We start from the raw sequence: 19,229 nt of genomic DNA on the forward strand, positions 1-19,229 counted from the left end.
ATGTGTTGCCCACCTCATCCAAGCCCTGGAATCTATCGCATTCCAGGGCCTGGGGCAGTGGTTCCCAAACTGTGCTCCTAGGCTCCCTGGGGTGCCTTGGAGCACTTGCAGGGGTGCCTCAGGTTGGTGGTCCAGAATTAATTCAAGTTATTTATGGCCAATGAAATAGGCAAAATCAGTGCTTGTGGCTCCCAATTAAGAATATGTGGGTAAACAGAAGTGAATCGTGTTCCTCACTACATAAGTAGACCTAAGGAAAACATTTAAATCACAACTTTTTAAATATTTTTCCTGAAATTAGTAACCAACTTTTGGCCTAGGGGAGCCATGAAAAATAGTCTGATACTTGAGGGTGCTGTGATTCAAAAAGTTTGGGAACCACTGGTCTGGGGGCATATGCGATAAGTGGCTAAACCTCATTTTTGTGAGGTTTGGCCCCATTTGAAAGCTTAGTGCATCCCGCCTTGTATGTCTCCAAGATTTTCAAATAATTTGCTAAATCGCTATGCACTGTGTCTTCCAGTATCCAGAGCTGATGGTGGCATCTTATAATAATAATGAGGACGCCCCTCACGAACCTGACGGTGTCACCTTAGTTTGGAACATGAAGTTCAAGAAAACGACGCCGGAATATGTATTTCACTGTCAGGTGAGGGGCATCTAGACTTTAATTTTCTTTGGTTTTATGTAACAAATTGCTATGTCTGCAACCAGGGGTGGATCCAGGAGAAAATGACTGGGGGGGCACCATGATAGGAAAGGGGATGGGAGGGGGAGAGGGGGTGTTAGTGGTTCCAGTGTACATGCTCGGAGAGAGAGAGAGAGGGCGGGAATGGGATTAAAAATAAGCCCTGGCATTAAAGTACACAGGCCCATCTTGGAGTCAAAAGTGAAGGATGTAGTTGTACGCATGCCGCAAAAGGGGGTGTCGCCACTCAAATGAGGGTGTGTCCTTGAGTGTAGTGTATCACACCATATATCACTTCTACACATTATGCAACAAAATACTAGACCCCATTATACAGTACTTGCCCCTTACACATGATGCCACACGGATTGAGCCAAAATTCCCATAATGCCACACGGATTGAGCCAAAATTCCTATAATGCTACACAGATAAATCCAGCGTTCACAATATGCGTAATAAATAGGGACATCAAAAATTTACACCGTAATGCCCATTACATGTTAAGCCACACATCATAAGTGTCCATTACATATTATGCCAAACACTGTAATGCCTATTAAAAATTATGCTACATAAGTGCTGTTAAACTACATGCTCATTGCCAGGGGTTCCATGCTCCATTTCAGCAGGGGGCAGGGCCTGATCTCTATGTAAATAAGCCCTGCACACAGTACTGCAAATGCCTCGATTCGCGGGTCTCCAAGGAGTAGGCGGGGAGAAAAAGACCGATCCGCTGCATTGCTGCACTTCCTGTACAGCCGCATACAGATGTACAAGTGTAAAGGCCGCATTGCAGCACTTCCTGTACAGCCGCACACATATGTACAAGTGTAAAGGCCGCATCGCAGCACTTCCTGTACAGCCGCACACATATGTACAAGTGTAAAGGCCGCATCGCAGCACTTCCTGTACAGCCGCATACAGATGCACATGTGTAAAGGCCGCATCGCAGCACTTCCTGTACAGCCGCATACAGATGTACAAGTGTAAAGGCCGCATCGCAGCACTTCCTGTACAGCCGCATACAGATGTACAAGTGTAAAGGATGTATCGCAGCACTTCCTGTACAGCCGCATACAGATGTACAAGTGTAAAGGCCGCATCGCAGCACTTCCTGTACAGCCGCATACAGATGTACAAGTGTAAAGGATGTATCGCAGCACTTCCTGTACAGCCGCATACAGATACACAAGTTACACAAACCCCAGTAGCATACCTCCGATCCTTTCTCTTTTTTGTATAAGTGCAGCCTATGCAAAAAGGGGTTAACCCCATCAAACTCCGAATTACTGTAAGTCAAATTAAGATGGGATTGCGATTAGATCCATATGCTATTTTTTTCTGCTATTTGGGCTCACACCTGCTCGCTAAGATTTGTACACATGCGCAGTCATTTGACAATGGAACAGACTGTGAATTCGCACAACGGCAATCGACTGAATAATGGGCCAATGTCCTGTAATATGGACAGTCGAGAGGTATGCTGTGCTCAGAGAAAGCAATGCAGTTATCTTGCTTCCAGTTGTTTAATTTACGCTGAGAAGACGCACATTCGGAACAAAAATGGCGTTCGGTGCCCAGGACTTTGGGCTGTTGTCACGACTGAAGTCATTGTATGAGGACACATCTGTATATTGTTTGCGAATCAAGAGTGCAGCCTTCATGTAGGACCTTCATCTTCCCATTTGGGACAATTCCCAGATGTGGTTGCCGCCGGTGGTTATCATGGCAACTGGAGACCTGGGGATTACCACTGCAGTTTCCGAGCCTCCCTCTGCTCACTTCAACACGCTGCATCGCTTACATTCCATCTGTATGTGTCCCTGCGTTCAGGATAGTCCCATTTCTACACTGTGGGGTGATTGATCGCGTGAAGCCTACGTAGTAATAGGCACTTTTCATAAGGGCTCCTTTATTTTTTATTTTTTAGCACAAGTCTTCACATAAACACTTAAAGTCAAAACAGTTTCTACTTTCTGCATAGTACAGGAGAATCTCTAATGGGCAATAATGGAGAGTGAATCTAAACATACTTAGAATATGAATTTGCGGAATACACGGGGGAATCCGGCAGGATTATGATCATATTTGTTAGTTTTTCCTTCTTCACATAAAGCCTTCAGTACTTAACCATCGATTACTGTGTAAGAGTGGGGAAGCTTTTTGTTCTACCTAATACTGTGCTTACATAAATTAATGTATTGGAGGTTATTTAGCAAAACATCCGAGGCACCTGTCAAAATCCTCTTTGGTGGTTCCGTGGGCCATGAGGAGTGCGTGGAGTTCCTATTAGCTGTGGTAATTTGCCGCTGCTAGTAGGTTTGCCATATCCCCCAACATTGGCCGGATGAAAAGAGGGACCAAACTTTTGGGGGCGTGACCTAGCTGCAAGGGGGTGTGGTCTATACGATGCTCCAGCAAGACCACGCCCCATTTTTTTGCCGTTGTGGGGGCATGGCCAGCGGCCCTGTGATCTACTGGCCATGCCCACAGCCCTTCTGGCTGCAGGAATAGAGGCTGTGTGGCCGTATGCGGGAGGATGTGTAAGCGTGCACATCCCCTTGTATACAAATGTGGGGATTCGGTGGTTGACCCCAAAAGATCGACATTGCACAAGGTCACCATGACACATGATCACATGGTCAACATGAAATGGTCGACATATGAAAAGGTGGTTGACATGACTTTTTCTTCAGTTTTTGGGGTGTCCATTTTCATCTTGTTCGCTGTCTTGAATAGCTCACCCGGGCAAGGTGCCTTACTCCACTACTGCTGCGCTCGGCACACTTTACCGTTCCCAATCGCCAGCCACGTGGACGGTAAAGCATGAAAAAGTTCATAAAATGAAAAGAATTGAGGAAAAACTCATATGCTGTGTCAACCGTTATCAGTTTAACGTTTTAATTATGACAGCCTTTTCACTACATAGACTTAATGCATATCAATCAATAGTGGACAACCTATTGGCTTTCAATATAACTACAGTCCGGATACTGCCTTTGTTAGGGTTGGATGGGCGCCCATGTGGCCACTTACGTGTATCATGATACCGTTTGATATCAATGAACTACTGTTAAGGTTTGTACTGCATGGTAGCTGATAGTGACCGCTATAAAACTGGTGGTGGATAGTCTTCACCAATAGCAACGACCTTTCCTGGAGCTACAGTGCTCTCTAGTACCCAGGTGTTTCCTGAACTTGATCCCAATAGCAGGAGAAAGAGCACAAGTGGAAACACACGGGGGGTTAGGCTGTTGGAGCAAAGGGTTATGGAAAGACTGCGGGAGAAGTGGGTTAGGGTTAGGCTGGGGGGGATTTGGTTTAAGGTTAGACTCCAGGAAAGGTTAGGCTGTGCTAATAGTTAGGGTTAGGCTTCAAGAGGGCGAGGTTAGGTTACAGTTAGGCTTTTGGAGAGGAGGGTTAGGCTTTTGGATTGATAGGTTAGGCTGCAGGAGAGGAGGGTTAGGCTTAAATTGTGTGAGTGGTGGGTTAAGGGCCCCTTACACTTGAGAGATTTTGTGAGATTTCATCCAATTTGAGTCAATTTATCTGACAAGATCTGATGTGCCGTCTGACAAAATCTTATGTGCCTGATGTGTAGGACACAATCCACAATCCTGTGCCATTGGGTATAACCAAGAGATTGGAAGAGATTGAACCTCCTGCACATAGGATAAATCTCGAGTCAATCAGGTTCAATTTGTTGAGACAATAAGTTGACAAGTGTAAGGGGGCCTAAAGTGTTAGGCTACTGCAAGGTTAGGCTGTGGGAGGGGATGGTTAGGTTTCGGGAGGAGAGGGTTAGCTTGCAGGAGGGGACAGTTAGGTTTAGGCTACGGGAGGGGTAGGCTGCGGGAGGGGAGGTTTAGGATTAGGTTCTGGTAGGGGTAGTTTAGGGCTGCAGGAGGAGAGGGTTTGGATTAGGCTGCGGGAGGACAGGGTTAGGATTAGGCTTTGGGAGGAAAGGGTTAGGAATAGGATAAGGCTTTGGGAGGGGAGAGATAGGATTAGGCTGTGTTAGGGTAGGGTACGGGTTAGACTTTGGGAGGAGAGGGTTTAGGATTAGGTTGCACAAGGGATAGTTAGAGTTATGATAACAAATGGGATGGGTAGGGTTAAACTGTAGGTAGGATGGCAAGGGTTAGGCTGTGGTCGGGGAGGGTTAGGGTTAGGCTGTGGTAGGGGAGGGTTAGGGTTAGGCTGTGGTAGGGGAGGGTTAGACTGTGGTAGGGGAGGGTTAGGGTTAGGCTGTGGTAGGGGAGGGTTAGGGTTAGGCTGTGGTAGGGGAGGGGTAGGGTTAGGCTGTGGTAGGGGAGGGGTAGGGTTAGGCTGTGGTAGGGGAGGGGTAGGGTTAGGCTGTGGTAGGGGAGGGTTAGGGTTAGGCTGTGGTAGGGGAGGGTTAGGGTTAGGCTGCAGGAGGAGAGGGTTAGAAATAGGGATGAGCGGGTTCGGATCCTAGAAATCCAAACCCCCCCAAACTTACCTGATCCAAGGCCGCATCCGAGCAGTTCGATGGGCACCGCCATGTTTCCGGGTCCAAAATGAGGCCGGACGTCATCTTCCCGATGTCGGATTCTCGCAAGATGTGGAGATATATACTTCCCGGCGCTCAGTGCTATTTTCAAACAGGCTGGTGATTTCAGACAGCATGGATGTGTCCGTGCTGTCAGCTGGGGAGGGGAGGGAATCCTGCTGGGAGGGGGGGGGGGTGGGGGGGCGCGGCTGAGGGGGGTGATTTATGTATGCATAGAGTAGGCTGCTACAGAGGAGGCTGCATTATTTTATTAAAATAAAAAAAATGTAAGCAAATTTTAATTACTGCTGCCATTAGTATAAGTCCAGGGTGCCTGCATGTGGGCTGTATCAGTCCAGGGGCAGTGTTCCCTCTAAGCTGTGCGCACGTGCGCGCGCACACAACTCGACGAGCGTGCGCACAGACATTACAACAGAGCGCACAAAGCAGCAGTGGTCCCTTTTTGCAGTTGTGGACTCAATTAACTACATTGTGTGCTGTGTTTTGAATGTTTAAATCTTCAATATCATTTTGAAGTAAAGTTAACACAAATGCTGAACGTCATTTTCCAGTTATATATAAGTGACGCACAAAAATTTAAATTTCCTTCCAAAGTTGCACAGCCAAAATCTTTTGCCGCACACAGCCTTCGTAAAATTAGAGGGAACATTGTCCAGGGGTACTCGCATGTGTTCTGTATCCATACAGGAGTGCCCACATGTGTGCTGTATCTGTCCAGGGGTGCCCACATGAGTTCCGTATCAGTCAACGGGTGCCTGCATGTGTCCCATATCAGTCCAGGGGTGCCCGCATGTGTCCCATATCAGTCCAGGGGTGCCCGCATGTGTCCCATATTAGTCCAGGGATGCCCGCATGTGTCCCATATTAGTCCAGGGGTGCCCGCATGTGTCCCATATTAGTCCAGGGGTGCCCGCATATGTCCCGTATCAGTCCACGGGTGCCTGCATGTGTCCCATATCAGTCCAGGGGTGCCCCCATTTGTCCCATATCAGTCCAGGTGTGCTCACATGTGTGCCGTATAATTCCATGTGTGCTGTACCAGGTCAGGGGTGCCCGCATGTGTGACACATAATTCCTGGGATGAGCCAAGTGTGTCATGACTCATATAATTCATGGGTTGCTGCCAAGTCTGCTGTATAATTCATTGGGTGCTGCTAAGTGTGCCGTATCAGTCCAGGGGTGCTGCTAAGTGTGTCGTATTAGTCCAGGGGTGATGCTAACTGTTCAGTATCAGTCCAGGGGTGATGCTTAGTGTGCCATATCAGTCCAGTGTTTGTGCTGCTTATCATAGTTATCCAGCTACCTTGGTGCAACCTTTTGGCCTAAAAACAATATTGTGAGGTGTGAGATGTTCAGAATAGACTGGAAATAAGTGGAAATGAATGTAGTTGAGGTTAATAATAACGTAGGAGCAAAAAAAAAAAAAGTGATTTTAGCGTTTTTTGGGCGGGATGCTATATAGCAGAAATGCGGTAAAAACCCCGTTTTCGGGGTTTCTACCGCATTTCTATATGCTATATGGCGCCTCCGCAGTGTCAGCGCTGCGGAGGGAATCGCCAGCTACAGCTGGCGAATCCCTGCAGAAGCTTATGGGCTTCTTACCGCAGCGCTGTTTGAGGGATCCGTCACGGATCCCTCCCAGCGTGCCCTGCGGCCGGCGCCGGGGTCTGCGCATGCGCAGATGGACTCCCGGGTCACAGACCCGGAAGTCCAGTGCCGGCACCGCATCGCAAGGGACAGCTCTTACCGCAAGAGCTGTCCCTTGCATGAATAACGGCATATGTTATAGCATATGCCGTTATTAAAAATGCGATGTCCGGCGAAGGGGGGCCGCGGATGTTATAACATCCCGCCCCTAATGCTTTAAAAAAATAAATAAATCAGAACCCAAAACCTTGAGGGGGTGTTTTGCAAAACCTTTTAGAACCCAAAACCTGAAGGTAATCAGAACCCAGAACCCAAAACCCAAAACGCGAAAAGTGGCCGGTGCACATCCCTAGTTAGGAATAGGATAGGCTGTGGTAGGGGAGGGTTAGGGTTAGGCTGCGGTAGAGGAGGGTTAGGAACATGCTGCAGGAGGAGAGGGTTAGGAAGGATTGGGCTGTGGAAGGGGAGGGTTAGAATTAGGCTGCATGAGGGATAGCTGGAGGGGGGGGGGTTACAATACTCACCAAAATCCATCAGGACTTTGTCTGGCGGGATGCCGCTGCCAGGATTGTGATGTCGGGATGGTCATTGCCGAGATAACGTACCCATCCAATTAACACATATATCCTGTAATATGTATATTGGACAATTTAAAAGCCAAACCAAATGGCAACTTGTCATCAAAAACTTTATTTTGCCTTTTTTGGGGAGTAGATCGAAAATGTAGTGGTTTGCAGTGACGGGGGGCAAGATGCACCGCAGCAGATTTCAGACCAGATGTTATGATTCTATACACTTTTATTTTAGAACATTGACATCTTCCATTTGAGAAGTTCTCCTTAGGGATGTTATAAGACGGAATGGTGGCCAAGTGCCTCCATTAAAGATACGCAACCGCTCCAGCTAATATGTTTGCAGCCTGCCACTGTCTTCCAGTCCACCAGTAGAGGAAGCCATTTTGTGTGTGCCCAGCACTTGCCTCATGTCTCCGCGGTGTCACCATTTCTCAGTAGTCCATATTCTCCAGAACATCACATCAGTACACAAAATGGCTGCAACTCCTGTGTGCACTCTGACCCCGATGTGCGCGATGACCAGGGGTCATACGCATTAGTTGCTTTTCCTTTGCAGTTTTGCAAATTACCAAAATGTTTTATGAAGTAAAAAAAAATCAAAAGTACAGAGATACTGCTCTTATTTCTGCCTTTTGTTGCCTGGCGCTTGGATAACAGCAGCTACTCAGGATGACGCGGATGGTAATTGACACGACCATTTGTGGAGAAAGGGGGCATCTCTGTGGCAACGCAGCACAATGAGCTGTACAGGGAGATTATTCTGACCTCAGAACCTCTCCTCGCAATTCAGCCGCCCTGACTCACAGATACATACCTGACGTCGCCCACTTTGCAGACGATAATTATTGCCATTAAGCACAAATTGATATATGTACATAAGGAAGGAAGAGCCCGAAATGAAAAGAGAATGTTAGGAAGAGCGTTCGTAATTTTACTTAATGTTGTATGGATGGCAATATTATTCTAAAGGTGCAGTACAGAGCAATAGCGCTTCTGAAGGCAGAATACTAATATACAGAACACAAAAGCATGGGAGGAGTATTTATTCACACAGTATACCCATTGTTACCAGTGGTCTTTATTCTATTTTTATAGCTGATGTACGGTTTGTCAGACGCTTCGCGTTAGGGGCTCAGTAAGTAAAGATGTTGCACTAGAGAGACATTTTTAACTGTTGTCATCAAAGTATAGGCTTGGGTAATTGTCCTAAGTATGCATACATTATCATAAATAGGATGCATAAATTATAATAAGTAGGATGCATAAATTATAATAAGTAGGATGTATAACTTATGGTGATGAGATATGACACCACCCTTATATCATATACAAGTGGTGGCATCACAAAGAGGGTGCGGACTGCACCTGGGTGTCACCCTCGCAGACACTTTAGGGTAAATTTACAAAGATGGGAGTTCTATGGAAGATGGGATGTTGTCCATGGCGACCAGATTCTTTCTATTATCTTCTAGAATTTGCTAAATAAGTAGAATCTGATTGGTTGCTAGGGGCAACATCCCATCTTCAGTAGAACTCCCATCTTAGTAAATTTTACCCCTTCCACCCCAGACCAGTTGACAACTTGAACAGACACAGTCGTAGTGCTCTTTATACACATAACACCCACAGCAGTAGTGCGCCTTATACACATACCGCCCACAGTAGTAGGGATCCTTATACACATAACACCCACAGTCGTAGTGCTCTTTATACACATAACGCCCACAGTAGTAGTGCGCCTTATACACATAACACCCACAGTAGTAGTGCGCCTTATACACATACCACCCACAGTAGTAGGGATCCTTCTACACATAATGCCCACAGTAGTAGTGCGCCTTATACACATAACACCCACAGTAGTAGGGATCCTTATACACATAACACCCACAGTAGTAGTGCGCCTTATACACATAACACCCACAGTAGTAGGGATCCTTATACACATACCGCCCACAGTAGTAGGGATCCTTCTACACATAACGTCCACAGTAGAAGTGCACCTTATACACATAACACCCACAGTAGTAGTGCGCCTTATACACATAACACCCACAGTAGTAGGGATCCTTATACACATAACACCCACAGTAGTAGGGATCCTTATACACATACCGCCCACAGTAGTAGGGATCCTTCTACACATAACGTCCACAGTAGTAGTGCGCCTTATACACATAACACCCACAGTAGTAGGGATCCTTTTACACATAACGCCCACAGTAGTAGGGATCCTTATACACATAACACCCACAGTAGTAGTGCGCCTTATACACATAACACCCACAGTAGTAGGGATCTTTATACACATAACACCCACAGTAGTAGGGATCCTTTTACTCATAACACCCACAGTAGTAGTTTGCCTTATACACATAACACCCACAGTAGTAGGGATCCTTTTACACATAACGCCCATAGTAGTAGTGCGCCTTATACACATAACACCCACAGTAGTAGGGATCCTTATACACATAATGCCCACAGTAGTAGTGCGCCTTATACACATATAAATATCCACAGTAGTGCCCCTTACAACTATAATGCCAACAGTAGTAGTGCCCCTTACACAGATAATGCTACTAACCACTATTCAGTGGTTATCCCGCCAGTGGGACAGGAGGCACCAGGACCTGGAGGCGAGACAGGAGATATTGGGTATGCAGATTACATTTCTAAAAGTAACAGATGGTACTGAACATGTTAATGACTGCTCTGTTTATACTTATTTGAGGCTGGTCAGGTTGATAATTCTGGAGTTTGGAGAAGATAACCTTTACAATTATGTACTGTTATTCAACTGAGAACAGGACTAAAGGGGAGATGTATCAAAGATTAGAGAGAGATAAAGGAGAGAGATAAACTACTAACCAATTAGCTTCCAACTGTCATTATTCAAACACAGCTGTCGACATTCAGCGGTCGACTTAGCTGCATGACGACCTACGGGATATGGTTATAGTTTCGACCCTATCACCATGAAGAGAATTGCCGTAGAGTACAGTTTTGCGGGGGGGGGGGGGGGGGGGGATGATGTGAAGGGGTGGAGCAGGAACGTGTCCCTGTCCCCACTACACAATGCGAAAATGACCAGCATTGTGGGTCTAATAGAGTCGTTGGCCCTTTCCGACATCGAAGGTTATGTGTCGGTGCTGGGGAAAGGGGGGAGGGGAGGAGAGTGGTGCACGGTCCACCTGGGAGCCTTGCCCACTTTTCCAGGGACTCGCTAGAGCCACCTGATTTTCAGTAGCCTCCTTGCCGAACCGGGAGTATAGTATGCTACACGTCATTATGGGCCTGCCTCAGGCACTGTCCAGCGCCCCGCTGAATGCCTCCCCCCCCCCGCGATGATTGAATCCCCCTCATGCAAGGGGATGCGTACGCTGACACACCCCCTCGCATGCGGCCGCATGGGTGGAAAATCATCATTATAACGCCACGCTGCTCGTTTCCCCGCTTGCGCCCTCTGCCCCCCCCCCCCCCCTCCCGGAGTGAACGGCCTAGCGAGAGTGATACTCACCAAAGTGATTAGCTCTCGGGGGTTGCGCAAACCCAGGCCATCAGGGATGGGGACGAATTCAGCCCATTACTCACGGGACTGAATCGGCCCCTACATGTGTCTCATATGTTGTGTGTCAGGTAAGTTGTTTTTTATGTCAGCTTGCCCGCCGTTCACAATGCCGCCCGCCCCCCACTCAACCAGTTTCCCAGCTGGGAATGGAGGTTTTGCATAAACATATATTCGCAGCCTTGGGTGCGCCGACCATCGAATGATTTGGAACGTACACGCAAAATTAAGATACTCTCAGGTGCCTTTGTTTTGCATGCGCCCTGTATCGGAGCAGGGCAGGCAGCTGACATCTGGGGAAGCCTCATTTCTATAGCAACTCCCAGCGTTCTCATGGGAACACCCATGAAACACTGGACAATCCCATGGGTGCTTCCGCTCACCGCTGCCCCACGCTTCCCGCTCACACTGGTGGGTGCGAATGGGATGGCAAACTTGCAGTTTGCAGTGCCTGAATAAGGTCCTTAATAGATTATACTCAAAACAAAATTCCTTTAATTCTTTCCTTCCATAAACTAATAAGCAGCCGTAATGCTTTGCCCAGACCTTACCCTGACGATTAGGGAGAACCCATACAGCATAAGTTGCGAAATAACAAAGTTCAAATCTCCTGGCAATGTTATTACTGGTGATATTCTCTCCAGCTCCGACCTCTTGCCGCAGCTCCGGTGATATCATCCCAATTACTGTTTTTCTACACAGCATAAACATCCATGGAAAATGTTGGTTAGAACTGCAGCCCACGTCTTCTGCACACCACAGCGTGACTTCCTTCCTTCCCCGGGGTTGTTTTATGGTGGCTTCCACACCCAGCGTCATATTTGTGTGTGTCATTTGTAGGACTCAGCTCAACACGTTGGAAAAATCAATCTGGCCCTTAAAGCAGCTGTAACGCGTGTGGATGTGATGTTTCTGGGATACTGACACTTCGCTTCCCCCCACCGTTCAGGTGCAAGCTGCGTGCAGCTTGGCCGTGGGTGGGGGAAATTTCCTGGCTTCATCTCCGAGCTTCTCTCAGAAACACAGATCCCAAGAATTCAGTTGATTAAAGGAAAATGAGCATCAGTGTGACAGTTGGGGCAACATTCGCAATATAAGTGTGTAATGTTCCTGTACAATGGATGACATGCAGTTGGGTCGGTTCCTGGTGGGCAAACAATTTAGCTACTGACCCATTTGTGCCATACAGTATCTGTTTCCAGAGGGCGGCATCACGCAGTCAGTTCTTACTTCTGTCCCCTGCTATAACTGCCCCCTTATCACCTCCCTGGATCATCCCTCCACACTCTCTTATTCAGTATTTTTCTTGGATCGCTCCTAATTGCTGGAATGTCCTACCTCGCTTTATATGGCTCATCCAGCCACCCGGCCTTCAGAGTATTTCAGGAGATGACAGTGACAACCAGGTGGGAGGCAGTGACCTGTCCAGGCATCCATGCGATGATTTCAGTAGGAACAGGGCTTAAAGTAAGTATCAGCATCAGAATCAATGCAAAAAGGACGTTAATTTGTATAATGGAATGAGCAGGGTACCCTAACAGCACACACCAATAACATAAAGCTCCGGTCAAGCATTATGGTGTCAAATGCCCCTCTGGATCAAACATTAGTTCCTGCATCCAACTTATTATATACATGAATACAAACGTAGAAAACTGAATTTGGTAACACGTTTCATTGTCATGCATTTTGATTTTTCCATAGATTTTAGTTTAATTTCGCTTAGAATTATTAAATACACTTGAAAGTATTATTAACTTTTAAAAACAGTACATAAGTTACAGAATAAAGAACAAAGAAGAACAGAAGGGAGAGGTTAAGCCGAACAGGGCTCAGTCCTTTTCCAATAAAATAAATGTAATTTGTGGCCACGTATCAAGAACTGGCTGATTTGAAGTTCTAAGTGGAACAATCCAACTTCTGGCTTTTGAACAGCCGTGTGGCTCAGCCTGACGCCGAACCTTTCATGTGGTTTGCGGGGCATACTTAGAAAGCCACAACATTTCAGAAGACCAGAAACCAGAGATGGCCACATTGCTTCCTTTCTTCTTAAATAAATACGGTTTAACCTCTTGACGTCCGGTCTGAACGTTATGTGATACGTTAAAAAACAAAAGCCTTTATCAAACCACCTTCCAAGTCAACTTTCGAAGACCATCCAAAACTTCCAACCTTTGGTGATCCAATTTTTGAGGAACCTTTTTTTTGCCAAGTTCTGTCTTTTTGGCTGGAACATGTGCTTTGAAGGACTGGGTGTAATTCCGATGCTGACTTCTTCTAATGTACTTAAACGTGCAATGAAAAATGTATATTTTTTTCCAAACGAAACAAAAATTATGACACGAAAGAACAAGAGGGGTAGATAACAGATAATGCTAACGGTGGTAGTTGAGCTGTGTTCATATTCCGAAGGAAATACATTAATCATACTCTCTCTTCAGACCTCAGCAATAATTACATGCATCTATAAAACCACCTCAGTGGGGCTTTATTTAAACAAATTAATTATTGGGTTGAATCTGGATTGTTTCAGCCTTAATTGGTTTCGCGTGGAGACTCTTAGAAGTGCAGGGAACTACATTTCGACTTCTGCATTCCAAATAATTTTATTATAAAGTGCAATGCGCTTGGCATGTCTGAGCCACTGCGAGAGGAGCATTTGCTTAAGTTTTGTGTCGTTATTGTTTTGCCGACACAGAAAAAAGGCACTCACTGGAGATACAAGGGTGGGACAGGAAAGTGAAAGCTAGTGATGTAATTTTGTAGGGGTTATATTCATGTGGATAAGATACATGTTTTGAGCAAAGAAGGTGCACGTGACCTGGCGGGCTGAGAGGGACTATATGGTGCACATGACCTGATGCACTGAGAGGGGCTATATGGCACACATGACCTGGTGAGCCGAGAGGGGCTATATGGCGCACATGACTTAGTGCTCAGCGGGGCCTTATGGCACACATGATCTGGTGAGCTGAGAGGGGCTATATGGCACATATGACCTGACAAGCTAAGACGGGCTATATGGCGCACATGACCTGGTGCCCAGAGGGGCTTTATGGCACACATGATCTGGTGAACTGAGGGTTGCTATATGGCGCACATGACCTGGTGCTCAGAGGGGCTATACGGCGCACATGACCTGGCGAGCTGAGAGGGGCTATATGGCGCACATGACCTGGTGTACTGATGATAGGGGCTATATGGCGCACATGACCTGGTGTACTGATGATAGGGGCTATATGGCGCACATGGCCTGGCAAGTTGAGAGGGGCTATATGGCGCACATGACCTGGTGCTAAGAGGGGCTATATGGCGCACAGGACCTGGTGCTAAGAGGGGCTATATGGCGCACAGGACCTGGTGCTAAGAGGGGCTATATGGCTCACATGACCTGGTGCTCAGAGGGGCTATATGGCTCACATGACCTGGTGCTCAGAGGGGCTATATGGCGCACATGACCTGGTGCTAAGAGGGGCTATATGGCGCACAGGACCTGGTGCTAAGAGGGGCTATATGGCTCACATGACCTGGTGCTCAGAGGGGCTATATGGCGCACATGACCTGGGAAGCTAAGAGGGGCTATATGGTGCACAGGACCTGGTGCTAAGAGGGGCTATATGGCTCACATGACCTGGTGCTCAGAGGGGCTATATGGCGCACATGACCTGGTGCTAAGAGGGGCTATATGGCGCACAGGACCTGGTGCTAAGAGGGGCTATATGGCTCACATGACCTGGTGCTCAGAGGGGCTATATGGCGCACATGACCTGGGAAGCTAAGAGGGGCTATATGGCTCACATGACCTGGTGCTCAGAGGGGCTATATGGCTCACATGACCTGGTGCTCAGAGGGGCTATATGGCGCACATGACCTGGGAAGCTAAGAGGGGCTATATGGCGCACATGACCTGGGAAGCTAAGAGGGGCTATATGGCTCACATGACCTGGTGCTCAGAGGGGCTATATGGCGCACATGACCTGGGAAGCTAAGAGGGGCTATATGGCGCACATGACCTGGGAAGCTAAGAGGGGCTATATGGTGCACATGACCTGGTGCTCAGAGGGGCTATATGGCGCACATGACCTGGGAAGCTAAGAGGGGCTATATGGTGCACATGACATGGTGTACTGATGATAGGGGCTATATGGCGCACATGGCCTGACGAGTTGAGAGGGGCTATATGGCTCGCATAACCTGGCGAGCTGAGAGGGGCTATATGGCTCACATGACCTGGCGAGCTGAGAGGGGCTATATGGCTCACATGACCTGGGAAGCTAAGAGGGGCTATATGGTGCACATGACATGGTGTACTGATGATAGGGGCTATTTGGCGCACATGACCTGGCGAGCTAAGAGGGGCTATATGGCTCACATGACCTGGCGAGCTGAGAGGGGCTATATGGCTCACATGACCTGGCGAGCTGAGAGGGGCTATATGGCTCACATGACCTGGCGAGCTGAGAGGGGCTATATGGCGCACATGATCCGTATCCTCCCCCCAAGCGGTCCCTGACTGTCACTCATTCGGCTAAGAAATCCGAACTATGTGTGGCATTACTACTATATATGGAATGTGCGCAGTTCAACCGATAATTGGTCAACTCCGTAAATATCGCCATCGTTTAGATCTTTGCTACAAGCCCATTCGCAATCAGAGTACAGCTGCTATAGAATGAAGACATTTTTGTCACAGTAAAAGTTCTGTGGGCAAAGTTTCTGTGTGACACGGTCACGCTCTCTACCCGGAGGTATTTATAGGTGAGTATTAACGGACACGGCTCCCTCTTGCTTAGGAGTCTGTAGAAAAGCTTTTAAAGAGTGTCACACTTTATTTTCTGCTGCGCTAGGTGGTAAATATCAACACCTGTATTTTATACCTTCTGTTAAATTCAGAGAAAATCATTCTATAATGGAGCAAAATGAATATATTGCCGCACAGTAATGTGTTTAACGGGGAAGCTGATGTCTGAAGTTTCTCACCTACTGTACGGTGTATTTTTTGTGCCTCGTGGGATACGGAAAAAAATATTTTGATTTCATTTGCGGACATTGACTCACTGACTTCTTTAATTTTAATGGAAACTGTGGGGGGTTTTTACCAGCGCCATCAAAAACCAGCAGGCATTCATTGCAAAGAAAAGATTAAGATTCAACCTTTTTTATTACATGTTGTTTGTGTTCTTTGCAAAGCAATGTACTTTAAAATCAAAGGGCATTTCAGATGACTACGGCCCTCATTGTGGTTGGCCATCAATGCAGTGTTAGTTGCTTTGCGAGCCGTTTAGCACCACCCACCATGCGGCCAAACTGCCCACCCCACGTTGATTGACACTTTTCCCCCCAGCGATGCAAAAGGATGTTTTGCATCTAGCCATCTAGCGTGGGTGCCCAAAATCCTTCGATGGTCGCTGACCATCGAATTAATTTTGAAGCGCTTGCTAATCTAAATCACTCTCTGGTGCCTTAGATTAGCGGCGCTCTGTGAACAGAGCGGACAGTAGACATCCATTGATGTCAGCTGTCCACCCATGGAAGGCAGGTAGCCGCCGCTGTTTGATGGGGACTATTCGTAATGTAGTTTGCACAAACTTGGGGTGCACTACCACTCGGGGATTGGCTAGACCTGACACAGGGGGCGCGTAGTCTAACCGTGCCGGGGGGTTTTCTGCCAGTGACCCCTCCAAGCGGGATATGGGCTTCTGCGGCACCCGACACGTCGGTCGCGGCCCCCTGGTCAGGTTCCCTGTATGAGTGGTGGTAGCTTGTGAAATATGGAGGGTGGTCGTCAAGCCGGGTCAGTAACAGGTGGACAGAAATAGATACCAATGGATGCAGCAATGATTAGTCAGAGTCAGGCCGGGTCATACACAGGAAGGCACAGGATGCGGTACACAGGGAGCAGCCCGGAGGATGGTCACAGAACAAGCCAAGGTCATACACAGGAATCACTGGACACGGTACCGGAGGATCAGGCAAGAGAATGGTCAGGAACAAGCCGAGGTCAGATGCAATAATCAGAAGTCTGGAATAGGACAAGGCACTGGAACGCTGGAGCTGGTGTGAACCTATACTCTGGCAGCTTCTGTCTGCCAGAGACTGCCTTTTATAGGAAGCACAGGGAACTCACAGGTGAATTAATCAACGGGCTGAGCATGCTTAGTTTACACAGAGCTTCCCAGCTAGAGAGGTTCACCAGGTGTAACTAATTAGCTGAGCTCAGATCTCACAGCACAGTTCAACTATACAGAGCTTGTCAGCAGCATGAGACAAAGCCAGCAGGATTTGACCAGCAGGTAACTGAAATACATGCATATTGTGACAGTAGTGAACAGACCAGAATGAGGGCCTAAGTGCCCTGCTCTAACAATTACTGTGTAGCTCTATCACCAGCCATAGTAACATGCAGCCTATAGGTACAAACCGCCAGCTAGTAAAGTAGGCCTACTTGCCTAATTTGAGGGTGATTTGGGAAGGATCAACCAGGTCGCACAGGAGAGGCGGACGGGCGATGACATGAATCACATCCTTTTCCTGCCCGCTTCTCCTGTTTTTATGAGCCTCCCGCCCATTGTGGGATAGTAGGCAAGTAATAATAATGTATCACTCAGGATCATATTGTATAAGGAATCATACATGCTGACCATGGGCCTAATTCAGACCTGATTGTTGGCCTGTTCATTTTCGGAGCCTTGCAATCAGGTATACGCCACCTTGCCAGAGTGAAATCCCGCCCTGTGGCAAGGCTGCGATTTGTTTATAAGAACTTGCGAAAATATTGCAGGCTTGCGATTAGCAGCTAATCCATTTAATGAATTTTTCCACTGTGTGCAGTCCGTGCGTAGCCCAGGAGATACTCAGCGGCTGTGATAGAAACAGGCTGATCAGGGGCGGAGCTGACATCACATGACTAATTTTGAAATGCCTGGGCAAGCCTGGCACTCCCAGAAAATGGACAGTTACCACCCACAAAAGCTGGTTTCCTGTCAACTTCAATCAACTTGTGGTCGACCCTGACAAGCGTCATTTCAGAGTCACTGAGGTCTCATATGTTGGTCATCTTCTAACTTCAGCGGGTGTTCAGCTGGATAAACCCTGACAAGTGTCATTTCAGAGTCACTGAGGTCCTGTATGTGGAATTGGTATGGAATCCCGGTGGTCGGAATCCCAGAGGTCAAAATCCCGAAGCCGGAATCCCGACTGCAGAAATCCCGACAAGGGGGGGACGTGGATCGCCCCCCCCCCCTTGCGGGCTCGCTATGCTCGGCACACTAATTTATTCTCCCTCTATGGGTGTCGTGGACACCCACAGAGTGACAAATTGCCCGGATTCCGGCGGTCGGGATTCCGGCATCGGGATTTTGACCACCGGGAAAGTGACTGCATCCCCCGTATGTTGGTCATCTTCTAACTTCAGCGCGTGGTTCAGCCGGATAAACCCTGACAAGTGTCTTTTCAGAGTTGCTGAGTTCCCATATGTGGGTCATCTTCTAACTTCAGTGGGTGTTCAGCTGGATAAACCCTGACAAGTGTAATTTCAGGGTCACTGAGGTCCCGTATGTTGGTCATCTTCTAACTTCAGTGGGTGTTCGGATGGATAAACCCTGACAAGTGTCATTTCAGAGTCACTGAGTTCTCGTATGTTGGTCATCTTCTAACTTCAGCGGGTGTTCAGCCGGATAAACCCTGACAAGTTTCATTTCAGAGTCACTGAGTTCTCGTATGTTGGTCATCTTCTAACTCTAATCCCGTAGGTGCTCTTTCGAAACTAAGATAGCCCTCCCCTCATGTTGGAGATCTGGCAAAAGGACTGCGTGAATAAAATACACCATTTGGGTTCAAGACTGTTCCTTGCAGTAGCCTTAGACCCTTTTAGAACACAAACACTTATGATTTAACCACGTTTCAAGACTTAACAAATATTCCCTTTGTGAGGAATTTGGAGAGGTGATGCATATGGAAGCTGATGGGCGTGAGTCCGGGTTAATCACGTCATTAGGCCGCATTCCCTGATGTAAAAATCATGTGTTTAAGAAGAAGCGATGGGGCCAGCTCCCCGCTGTATTATTCTCCCAATCCTGCCCACTTCACTAGGAAATGGGCAGTTTGAAAGAGGTCCACCAACTCTTCCAGTAGCCTCGGGATATCCTCGTAAGTATGTATGAGGTTCCAGGAGTGTAGGTATGCATAGTTACAGTCTGTGGTCTGAGCAGCATATG

General features: G+C 47.5%; 1 protein-coding gene across 5 annotated transcripts in view; it reads left to right on the forward strand.

The window, feature by feature from the left end:
- DYNC1I1 (dynein cytoplasmic 1 intermediate chain 1) overlaps positions 1-19,229 on the forward strand; it is a 261,497-nt gene that overhangs the window by 147,608 nt on the left and 94,660 nt on the right. For all 5 annotated transcript variants that reach the window (XM_083189469.1, XM_083189465.1, XM_083189466.1 and 2 more), the window contains one exon: positions 524-649. In XM_083189469.1, the coding sequence (XP_083045595.1) occupies positions 524-649 (126 nt within the window). The remainder of the gene's footprint in view (positions 1-523; positions 650-19,229) is intronic.

This window comes from Crinia signifera, chromosome 5 (assembly GCF_055691185.1).
Source record: "Crinia signifera chromosome 5, ASM5569118v1, whole genome shotgun sequence".
In the NCBI taxonomy this organism is placed as follows: Eukaryota; Metazoa; Chordata; class Amphibia; order Anura; family Myobatrachidae; genus Crinia; species Crinia signifera.